Source organism: Hippichthys cyanospilos, chromosome 2 (assembly GCF_059441005.1).
Source record: "Hippichthys cyanospilos isolate Australia breed blue-spotted pipefish chromosome 2, RoL_Hcya_1.0, whole genome shotgun sequence".
Lineage (NCBI taxonomy): Eukaryota > Metazoa > Chordata > Actinopteri > Syngnathiformes > Syngnathidae > Hippichthys > Hippichthys cyanospilos.
Window position 1 is genome coordinate 17728689 of NC_142370.1, and position 12582 is coordinate 17741270.

The 12582-nt window shown below is 40.0% G+C and overlaps 1 protein-coding gene across 1 annotated transcript; it reads right to left on the reverse strand.

The window, feature by feature from the left end:
- Positions 1 to 80: 80 nt before the first annotated feature.
- Positions 81 to 3330, reverse strand: pex10 (peroxisomal biogenesis factor 10). Its single transcript, XM_088407809.1, has 6 exons — positions 2985 to 3330; positions 2776 to 2856; positions 2200 to 2612; positions 1806 to 1978; positions 1560 to 1695; positions 81 to 437 (listed from the first exon to the last, which is right to left on the reverse strand). Exons 1-6 carry the CDS (start codon positions 3094 to 3096, stop codon positions 369 to 371), a joined length of 984 nt encoding a protein of 327 aa, XP_088263935.1. The 5' UTR covers positions 3097 to 3330; the 3' UTR covers positions 81 to 368.
- Between the last annotated feature and the right edge of the window lie 9252 nt (positions 3331 to 12582).

Here is a 12582-nt window from a genome sequence, read left to right on the forward strand (position 1 = left end):
TGTACAGGAGCGCATACACATACTGTATTCGTATTCAACAGGTCACTTTAAATATGCTCTCAATCAATAATGACAAGTCATTGTGGATCGGCAAATTTATTAAAATACATGAGCTGTCATCAAAATAGTCATTTGAATATTACTGACTGATGCAATCAAAATGGACTTCTAACATCTTTTAAAAAAAGACAAAAAAGCGAATTTGGACATCATGTCCAGCTAATCATTTTTTTAGACAGTGAAAACTACAGAATGGAAAATAATATATATCTGTTAAAAAAAAAAAAAAGGGGGGATAGGCTTTATACGTCTTTCTTTAAAAATTAATAACTTATCAAAATAATATCCACCAGAACTGTATGCATCTTCTAGCTGTAATTCCTCAGGTAAACTAGACGGTGAGGCAGGAACTTCTCACGGCACAGGGGGCACTCCGCCTGTATGAAGTCATGCAAAAAGACATACACTTGGATACTACAGTATACACACATAGTTGTAATAGCATATATTTACTTTCAATGACCATTATGTGGCCACTGGATAATTGTGTGTTAATTTTTTAAAATTTTATGCTGTGCATAAGGTACCGGAAATTTCGGACTGCAAAACGCTACTTTATTTTCATGCTTTGAACCCTGTGGCTTATAGTCCGGTGCGGCCTATACATGACACTTTCATTTTCTTTTAAATTTTTGTTGGTGCAGGTTAAAATCCGGTATGGATTTTATGAATAAATGGAGGAGAGTACAAAGATAATTTCCACACATATCCTGTGAGTCCCTTGTCCTATTTGTCTATATTGAAATTTTAAACTGGCAGTATACCACAAAATATGGTCCCATAACATTTTAATGTAATCTCAAACTAATTTTAAACATTTCCCTGTGACACACTCATATATATATATATATATATATATATATATATATATATATATATATATATATATATATATATATATATATATATATATATATATATATATATATATATATATATATACACACACACACACACATACATGCAGCATCGTCTATTTGAAAAAAAAAAAAAAATTCAAAATGCCCCCTTAAAGCTGCATTGTATAGAATTAAGAATTGCCGTTTACCACACTACGGTGTCTCAGAGAGACCATACTTTGAAAGCACGCGCCAAGTGAGAGAATGAACAAATACAAATTAATTTTGGTTTCACTGCATAACAGCGTGGAAGACGAAACTTGGGCAAATATGTCAACACCGGTTAGTAACCCCAAGCTTCAGTTTCGGTGGGTAAACTCAAATGTGTAGAATAACTAGTCACCCTAACTCCCAAACCAGTCGTTGAGCACGGTCGTGAAATTTGTTCCGCGTGGAGCCGACCCTCCCTTCTCTCCCTTCATTTATTTACGAATGGCAAACAAACCTTATATTTTTATATATTAAAAATGTCGATTTAATAGAAACAAATATTTACACCTACATCGAAATTTATAGTGGGTTTTAAAAAAGAATAACCGTCTGCATATTACACATCATCGCTTTAAGTGATTTTAATAATGGTTCTGACATGAGCCCTACTTTGGTGTTGCACCACTCTGTGATGCACTCCCAGCAGAATAGATGTCCGCAGGGGGTAGAGGTCGGATGCCTGCGCTCCTCCAAGCACAGAATGCAGCGAGTAGGTAAGGACCTTGACTTTTGGGTTTGCTGCGGACTGACAAAATACATCGGCATTTCATCAGGGTTTTGCTCAGTGACCAATAGTTAAGATAAAACATGCAGTCACTTGGGACACACATGAGCAACCCATGCATATTAGCTTACCTGCCAGTGAGATTTCTGTGGAGCTTCCACTCCTGCCTGGCTCTCTGTTTCTGCCTGAAGTTGTTGAGCTGCAGACATACCGTGATGAGCAGCTGGATAAGGGAGACAGCTCCCAGCAGCCTATAGCTGCTCCTGATCGTCACATCGTCACTCCGAGGTTCTGAAACACGCAGCTGTGCGCACACAAGCATTAACACTTGTATGTAAGCGGCCAATGCAATCTTTTTCACTCATGAGCAAAAAAGCACTCCTTTCAAGTGCAGCCAGCATTTTTCAATTACAGATTGATTGAGAATCTTTCATTATCTGCCCATTTGTAAAGATGTTTGTGAGGCTGACGAGTACTTCGCAGGTAAGCACAGCAGCAACATCATGAGCACACAAAATGACTTACATAGCTGATTGCAGAAATCCTCTTGGACAGTTGATAGAAAACTCCACTGAAATAAAAGATAGCCACGTGGAATCTGTGTAGGAGGGCTAATGTCTGCTGGAGGACAAAGACTGCTGGCAAACACTTTTTCCTCTGGGGCTCAGACAACAGTTGCACCGCCTTCCGTATGCATCGCCTCAACCACAGTTCTAGGCTCCAGGGCCCCGACGCAGCTTGCCGCCGTCTGACACTGCAGCTCAGCTCTTGTGTGCCTTCGAGCTCATTCTCCAAACAGACCAAGACCTTATCCAAAAAGTAGGGCAGGAGTGTATGGTAGAAAACAAGGAGGCCTCGTCTTGTTAGTGTGGGGATGCGTCTTTTACTGGGGTCGACTTGGATGATATTCACATACTCCTCACCTAAGGTCTGGTTTCCTGAGAAATATGGGATTTAATGAATTTGGGTTCAGCAAAATGACAACAATAAAATCTGCAATTTTTGTCCCACAAATATTCTGCTGTCAATATTTAACATTTATCCCAGTACACTTAACAGCCGTGGTGACACGACTATCTCATGTTAAATTGGTCAGCCTACCTATGAGTGTTGTTAAACCAAAATAAGCCACATCTGAAAGTAGCTCAACTTCCTTCCTCCAGTCCAGCCACCTTTTGGACCCTTGGAAAAAAAAAAATCATGACGAGAGCTAGAACAGAATCCAGTGTTGATACACACTTAAAATAAAGTATGCATTGAATCAGGTAAACAGCCCTACTTCCTACTTGCCTTTGATGAAATGAACTCACCGGCAAACGTTTGAAAGGCTTCATTTGTGTTGTTTTTCAGGATGGTTTGATAGTAGTCGTCCTTCTGACTGGCTCGAATTAGTTGAGACTGATTGGCAGGAGCGAGGGGCATCGTGAATTGTGGTTGCTTGCGTGTGATGGATGCTTGTGCACGTCTTTGTTGAAAAACTCGTTTGTATTAAAGCAACTGAAAGCCTTCGCCGAATGTATATAAATGCATTATTTCGCCCTCTTAAAAGTTTTCTAAGCATGTACTGCTGCTGTAGCACCGCCGCAAAAACAGGAAATGCGCCGGAAGTGGTAGCTGTCTAAATCAATGGATGGATGGTTAGATGTTTCACAGCGCCGCTCAGCGGTGATTCGAAAAGTTGCAACCGTGTGTACTATAGTATAGGCAAGTTGGTTTTGAAATAAATACACTGTACTATAAAACTTAAAGAAAGTGCAGTCTAAGGGGTTGACATGTCTTTAGGGCAATATATTGTATGTTTTAACATCACATATTTCTCTTTTTGGTGACAAAAGCCCCAACCTCTGCTAAGGTACTGTTGTAATGGTAAGCAATCCTCCGGACATTTAACAAAGGCAGAGAGATTGAATGGCTTCGGTGAACAATTATCTTCTTGTGGGGAAGTAGCCCACGAGAAGTAATCTGTTCGTTGCTTGTATGTGTGAAATGCCCCCCTGTAAATTCCCGCGTTGTGAAACTCAAGAAAGGTGTTATCTTATTTTTAAACTCTTAGGCGCATTTGTAGTATTTTTAGGCACCCACATTTCGAAAAAAGGGGACACTTATTTCCCATTTTAGTTTGTTTTGCCTATATTTTGATTTATCCAATTTTCCCAGCTTCATTGACCATCAATTTGTAGAAGGTGGCACCATTTTGGGGGTGCACGTGCGAGGGGCATGTCAAAGGGCAGGAAGTTAGGATAAGTGCATCATACCTTTCTTTCAGAGGCAATGATAGAATAAGTTAATTTCTTTTTATGAAATGAATTTTGGTTACACATTGGACATTTACATTGAAACATAATTGCACACTAATTTGGAACTGTCAGTGCAGCAACTTGTGTATAGTGTTTTCATCCCTGTACATTAAAAAAATAATCATGCACTCTACATTGATTTTCTTTAAAAATAAAGTTCAAAGTGGAAATACAGCATGGCACTTTCTATTTGACTGCTATCTGATATCCGATCGTAGTATCATGTGGTTTTTACAGTATGCCACAAAGAATCTCTCCCAACAGGGAAAGTAGGTTAAAAACGCCCATTCATTCATAAAAGCTCTTCTATTATCAGACTGAAAAGTTGCAAAACCAGTTCCTTTGTCTCTTCTCATCTGTACTGGCTCCCGGGCCAGCAAGGTGTACTGTATCTGACAAATAATGCATCCCATTATAAGTCCACTCTTGTGCCTTATCTGTGTCTACCTGTACACTATCACTAATACCCCTTGGACTAAATCTATTCGCTTTCCTGCCTACCAGGAAGTTGAACTTTGCTTTTATGTGTGAAGGGAGGAGCTGGAGTCCGTATTCCTTACTTGGCCCTAAGTAACAACAACTCACAAGTAGTTAGTTTCAAGCAAAAGTTGGACCATGCCGGTGGGAAATGTGCTGTTTGGAGCTAAACCACCAGGTAAGCTTGAACTGGATGCACAGTGGGTGATGCACAACTGTAATTTTGTGTGTACAAGATTATAAATCACCCATGACGGCTAGGAGCAGTGAACATCTTGTTTTCCATTGATGTATTATATTGTTGTTGTATTAGTGGATTAGTACTTAAAAAAACACACAGTCACTAAATAAGCACTGTAGTGAAGCACATCCGATGACACTTGCAGATAAATAGCACATATTGCATAGTGTTTTTGTCACACGGTTTGCGATTGTAGTGGTCTTCTGAGCTTTGGCTTTATCAACCTTTGATTTTAAAACCAAAGTAACATGGTCAGATAATTCCACATTTTAATTCACTGGAGTTTTGGACTATGTTCCCTGCTGAAAAAAAAATAAAAAACAGGAGCTGCTGCTGGACAGCTGTAATAGCGCCACCGAGTGTTTCAGTAGACATTACTGTGATAGGGTTGCTTACACAAGCAAATCTGAAGTACACTATATAGTAGTTGAAAGAAAAAAAACTGTGAAGGTTTCTGGAGAAAATGTGTTAGTATTTTGTGTTGCAGTTACAGTTATGTTTTTAGTAATGCAACATGAGTTGGGTGATCGTGTTTTGGAGAACAGTTCCACTCAGACAAGTGAAGTTTATTTGTTGCCCACAAAAGAGTATCAAAGGACACTAAAATGTCCTCAGGTGTGATTGGGTGCGTGAGTGGTTGTTCGTCACTGCGTGACCTGCGATTGGCTGGCAACCAGTCCAGGGTGTCCCCCACCTACCGCCCGAAGACGGCTGGGATAGGCATCAACAAGCCATCGACCCTGGTTAAGATAAGAAGCTACAGATAATGGCTGGCTGAATGGATAATTTTAATTTGATTTGATTTGCCCTATATATTTCTCAACAAACCTCAAAGTTCCACGAGTTCCAAACATTTCCAGTTGTCAATACGTGGCAAAATGGCCACGACCAGAGATGATATTCAGCAATTGCAATATTAATCAGAATGTTTGACTTGAATTTCCTTTTAATTCTGTCTTCTCCTGTGAGGCTTCAATTCAGTCCCTGTCAAGTCCTTAGTGAATGTATGCCTTGTTGTGTTTCACTTGACACAATGTGAAACTTTAGTCATGGCTGCAGCTGTGCAATGGAGGTGTTTGGACTTGTCTCTAGTTTACCGTCAGAAACACAGGACAGGAGCTCTTCGTTTCATTTCACAGTGAATGTTTCTTGAAGTAGCCGTGCTGTATTTATAAAGCGAGTTGACAGACACAACGGATGCTTTTAATTTGGCAGAGCTGCAACAAATTCTCTCTTTGCAGGATCTTTGTATTCTTGGTTTACGGAATCTGGGTTTGGTTATTCAGTCAGTATGAAAGTTAAACAGAAGCTTAAATAACTGAGACAATGTCCCAGTATATTGATACAAAACATACATACGTACGTACGTACGGCATGTCCCACCGGGGGAAGACCCCAGGGACGACCCAGGACACGCTGGAGATACCATGTCTCTCGGCTAGCCTGGGAACGCATTGGGGAATCCCCCGGAGGAGCTGGACGAAGTGGCGTGGGATGGGTAAGTCTGGGCTTCCCTACTGAGGCTGCTGCATTTGTGACCCAACCCCGAATAAAGCGGAAGATGATGGATGGATAGATGGATGGCTCTGACTAAGTCAAACAGATTAATCGTTTATAATAATTTATGAGACATGATGTCTAAAAATCCAATATCCTCTTATGAATAGAAACATAAAACATGTGATATATAATCACAAGAAATATACGGTAAATCTTCAGTCTTTCAACATGACTAAACTGATAACACCACACCAAACTAATTGCTGACACCTCCAGATGTGATATCATCACTCAATTCAAGTTCAGTGGGCCATCTTTCATGCAATTACACAAACCAGCTGTATTGTGCATTTGCGGTTGTTGTGTTTGCGATTGACTGGCAAACAGAAAGGATAATATGACTTTCAAAAATAGAAGAGCATTAATAGTGAGAAAAGGATTTTGCATTATGAGCTAATTTCAGGATCAAAGAACTTTAAAAACATAAATATAGAAAGAGGTCACCAATGTTTTCGGTTACTAATTTATGCGATGGGTAGTAAGATAAGACAAACTCAAACTATATTGGAATAAATCATCTCATCGCTTTTGCACACCCTGGGGGTGCACCCAGAATAATGTACAGGATGTGAATGAATTCAGCGCTAGAAAACAACATTTGACAAGACTGATAATGCTGTCTAAAGATTTTAAGGCAACAGATTAGATTTGTTGGATTATCTCAAACTGTTTTTTTTTATGCAATCCATGAAAACAGTAAATATGCAGCATTAACAACCCCCAAAGAATATTTGTACAATGTATGCAAAACTGTATGCAAAAAGGGTCACAGTTGGGTGATGTTGAAAAACATCCATCCTTTTTCCTGTTTTTAATCGCCCTGTTTGCTAACGAGGCAAGTGACAGTGTTGTTATTGGACTAATAATTGTGGTAATAACCAATGATCGTTTTATGTTGCACTTACTTGCTGTTGGGACTAGCTGGGGTAGAGCCGCAGACAGACAGTTTACGTCGCCATATGTCCATGTATGTCTGGTCACACACTAATCATTGACTGGATTGTCAGTAAATATAGACTTCCTCTCTTCGATACAGTGGAACAAACTGTATAACCATGTCTATTCCCGTCTATACCCTTTAAAAAAGAAAAAGAAAAAAAAACAAGCAGTATATACACAAGGCTTCAAGATTTGATACCTACAAAAAATAAGAATAAACTAAAGTAAATGAAATAAGTAAAAAATAAGACACATTCAGAACATCTTGGCACACTGGGCAACAGCTAATTTATTTGAGTGCAAACCAATGAAAACAATGAAGCCTACTTAGAACCAAGCACATTATTTACTGCAGATTTTAATCAAAGGAGTCAAATTTTCATTTTCAGTCATTTCACACCGAATTTATTCAAATTTCGATCTCAGTTCCATTTCACACTGGTAAATAATATATTAGGGCGATTAAAAAGCAGAGGCTTTAGTCATGCAATCATGTGGCAACCATTGCCATTAAAAGATTTTAAGGCGGAATTGAAAGCTGAAATCTCGGGAGGGTTCTGTAAAGCCAACTTCAGCGTCTTCCAAGCTTTTTTTTTTTTAACACTCTTTATCTCTCCCCAGTATGCATGCTTGCCAGGAGTTGTTTACGGTATTTTGGTCACTGTAGCCTTTTTCACCCAAATCAGGGGTTTGTGCAGACAAACTTCTATGAGCAAGAGTTCGTTCGCCATGTTTTCCTTTCGGTAAAGACATTCTGGAAGGTACGCGTTGTAGAAGATCTGGCAGCGCAGACGCCGCATGGTTGGCAAAATGACCTCATTTGACGCGTGGAGCTGCGTAGTTCGCGCGGGGCGTGGCAAACATAAATCAAGCCTTGCTGCCACCCTTCTAGCTGCTGCTGCCGAATTTGCTTGCTTGCTATTTCTTAAGCTTGATGAAGTCTTAACCATGCGTTTGCCTCCTGGTGGTAAGATGACAAAATGGTTCATTTGACATGTATAGCTAGGCAACTTTTTAAATACTAATATTGCAGAGGATCATCTTAATTAATCGTAACAGCCAATATTGTGATCGTGATTGAAATTCGATTAATTTTGCAGCCCTATAACCACGCATACATAGCAAAGAGCGCCTTGAAGAAAAGGGGAAAGATAATATCTTAGAAAAAAATTATGAATTGGGTATATAATTTTATATCCGTTTTATATTAATACTTATGTGTACCCCGATTAATTGATATTAATGATTTGGTCCTTTCCACATGAATGAAAGAATGAATCAATCAATTAGTTAAAACAGCAACCAAATTATTTAGAGGGCCTTAAGATTATTTGGGGGTTTACAATTGTGTATTACTGACAACTTATTTCTGTCTGAAATGCCGCTTTACATTCAGGAGAGGTATTCATGTGCACACTTCTCCAGTGGAGAGTGTGAATGTGTGTGTTTGAGGGTAACAAGAACATGCCCTGACCTGCAGCTTAAACTATCTGCCGACCAAGCTTTTACAAACAGCTCTCAACATGCTCTTCAGTTTGCCCATGACATCAAGCAAACCCCACCTTCATCAGACACACATACATTCATTGTGTGGACTTGCTGTGCAAGGTGGTGGATCTCACAAAGCCTACTAAAGCCTTCCAGCAGGGTGTCTGACCTTTTCATGAGACAGACCACATAATAAGGTATGTGAAGAAGAGGGAAAGAGGGTTGTCATGTTGTTGTTCATCCACATTGTATTTTTATTGTACATGCAGCATCTGAGTGCCTTTCCGAACTTAACTTCTTCCTCCAAGTTTTTTCACACGCAAACGGTAAAATGTGTCTTCTCTATGTTCTGGTTTTCCTCACTGTGTAATTTAAATTCCTGGTATCTGCTGGAGCCATCCATCCAGCTTGAGGGTAACTGCTTCCCGCGCTCCAATTTATGCTGGTACCACTGTTGTTTTTACCATCTCCATTGTCTATAATTCTTCCCTTCAGTGTAGTTCTCCAGCTTTTCGTGTTCCTTTTTCCGGACGTTGCTATCACTCAGAATTGCTACATCTTATCGCAACTGCTGTTTTCTGATGTTTATCTACCACGCCTACATCAGATTGGTTGGCTCTCAACTTGTCAGTCTGGATCTGGAGATCCCACAGGATCTTGGCCTAGTTGTTCTCCACCACCTTTGGAGGTATCTGCTATCTTGATTCTGGGACCTAAAATCCAACATGGTACACTATTCCTGCTACCTGATTATGTCGCTCCATGTATGCTGTGCCCGCCAGCATCCTACACCCTGCTGTGATGTGCTGTACTGATAATACAATCTGCACATACACGCACGCAAGAACACACACAAATCTCTCTCTCTCTCTCTCTCTCATATAAAAAATTTCCTTCTCACCCCGGCGGTTGGTAGCCATGTCATCCTCAAGCTCGGGTCCTCTCCTAGAGTCCTGGGAGTTTCAGGGTTCTGCGCAGTATCTTCGATGTTACTAGGACCGCACTCTTCAGGACTGATGCTTTGGATGTTTTTCCTGGGATTTGCTGGAGCAAATCTCCCAGTTTGGGGGTTACTGCCCCAAGTGCCCCCACTACCACGGGGACCACGCAACCCTTGACCTTCCACATCCGTTCCAGCTGCTCTTTCAACCCTTGAAACTTCTCAAGTTTCTAATGTTCCTTCTTCCTAATGTTGGCATCAGCTGGGATCACCACATTTATCACCACTGCCCTCTTCTGTTCTTTGTCCACCGCCACTATGTCTGGTTGGTTAGCCAGGACCTGTTTGTCAGTCTGGAAGTTCCACAGCACCTTGGCCCTGTTGTTCTCAGCCACTTTCTGTGGTATGGCCCATCAGGATTTAGGTACTTCTATTCCATACTGGTTGCGGGTTTTCCTGTATAGTATCCCAGCCACTTGGTTGTACCTCTCAATGTACGCTGATCCAGCTAGCATCTTACACCCTGCTACTATGTGCTGGACCATCTCAGGGGCCTCTTTACACAGTCTGCATCTTGGGTCTGGTCTACTTTGGTAGATCCTGACCTCTACAGCTCTTATGGCCTGTTCTTGTGCTGCCATGATAAGTGCCTCTGTGCTGTCTGTCAGGGGTTTGTTCCTCCAGGTTGTCTGTTTCTCCTCCTCTGCACCCAAAGTATTCAGTTACATTACAATATTACTGCTTTTGAAATATAATGAATTACACTACTAATGCATTACTTTTATATTACGCTCACTACCATAACCGGAAATATGGATTTGCCATTCTAAATGTAGCTCATTACGCTGATTACACATCCAGTGAAAGTTTGGGTTAAGCCTAAAACCAGTACAAAACATTTCATCTGTATTATATTGTGAACCTTTAAATCAATACTCACAATTTGTTTTTGTATGTTGATCCCTTTATTGCTTAGCTTCACAGCATAGTAATGCATTGTTCATGCTGTGGGCAAAAACAGTGAGTGTATTTCACAATTTCAGTGTTAATACTGTATTCAAATTCAAGTTCAGTCGGCTACGTTTGGGACAGATGTTTGAGGGGGCTCGCCTACATGTTAGCAGCTAGTTAGCAGCTAGCCTACATCATTCTTATTGCGTAGCATCTTGATACACATTGACCAGAACGTTTTATAGACTATTATTAATAGCAATTGTACTGCGAAAATTAGCGTTATCTTATCTTGCCAATATTGCTAGTTGTGACATGGATCTTGCTGATAAGGTTTCCAAGTGCTAGTGAATCCACTGTGGGAAGCGGCAGCATATCTTCTACGTACGACATACTCCTAACGAATCCCCTAACCTCTTTAGGTAGTCATCCCTCAGTGAGAGAGCGCAATCCTCCATGTGTTTTCTTTTTGCTGACTTCACGTTACTATGGCACCGCTCTAAAACAAAACTAAGCAACTGCTTATTATTTATACTGAAGTTTTGGAAAACTTTACTGTAACAACTTTGCAGCAGAAAACGTCAGGGAACTGTTTGTTGTTTTCATTTCAAATTCATGTGAATTTATGAATAGCGGACAGCAAATAGTTAGATGTGTATCCGTTAGTTTTGGTGCATCATTACACACCTTAATGATTATATGAGTACATTTCACCAAAATATTGAATGGTTGTTTGTCAGTGACAGTGCCATGCATGTGATTGCAACTGCACTGCCCAAAGTCAGTTGGAAAAGACTCCAGCTCGCCTGTGACACATACAGCATAAACGTTGCATTGATGGGATGGAATCATGTACAATTTTGTTAACATTGTCATCCCATATGAGGAAATGGAAAAATGGTTGTTTTGAAATGCTGCTAGATGGTGGATGCTGCTGGTTGAACATTTTGAGCTCTGATTGGGGGAGAGCGAGTGAGCTATGAGTGTAGTTTTCTCACTCTTTTTGTTGCAGTCTCCATTAGACATCATCATTATTATTATTATTACTATTATTATTAATCGTAAATGTGATACTTTTGTCTTTTTTACTTTGTGTTGCAGGAGACTGGAGCAACTTGATGTTCAGAGACATTCAAACAAAGTATCTTTTCAGATCAGAGAAAGAACTTGTCAAAGGCCCACATATTTACCAATAATACCACAGAGGGAAGAATTGAATCCAGTTTTTTTTTTTTTTTTGAGCCCCTAATTTGATTTGAAATTCTGTTAGAAGGTTTGCACTCTATCCCTACCATTAAAGGGGAATATGCATAACAAATGTTTGATGTTACTGCATATGAACTTCAGTTTGGAGTCCTCAGAATTGTTACGCCCATGTTCCAAACTTTTAAAATATTTTTCTCAGTGAAATCATGAACAAATAATTACATTTTTTAAAATGTTTATCTTTTACTTTTTAAATTAGCATCAACAGGCAGGATTTTTCGGGAAGTGAAGTCAGCTTCAAGAACACAGTGTCAGTCAACTTGTCAGTGTCAGTCAATTTGTCACAGTATCAATTTGAATGGAACCTGGAGGAGCCAGAATCGCCCTGGTGAATACGTCCCCAAAGCAGTCGCTAAGATCAAGGACTACCATGACCAAAGATGGTGAAACATTCCTGAGCATGGCCAGGCTTCCCTGCAGGCACTTCCTGTCAGCCAATGTCATCAATGTTGGTAAGTGTTCACCTCATTTTCCCCTTGTGTTGCTAGCTGGATGCCGGTTCCTTACAAGTTTTCTTGTGTTTAAATGTCATGTGTCATGTGGTGAGCTACAATATTTAAATGGTGTCTGTTGCTGCTGGTATGTCTGTTAAAATGTTGTAATAATTTTAGTGGTTAGCTGTTGATTTAACCTTTTGTTAAATTAAGTACAAGTACACTCTTGTATCAGACGAAGTAGACTCATGTATCAGACAAAGTTCTCACAAGTTCAACTCTCCCCAAAATACAGACTGCTATCTTTTTTTTTTT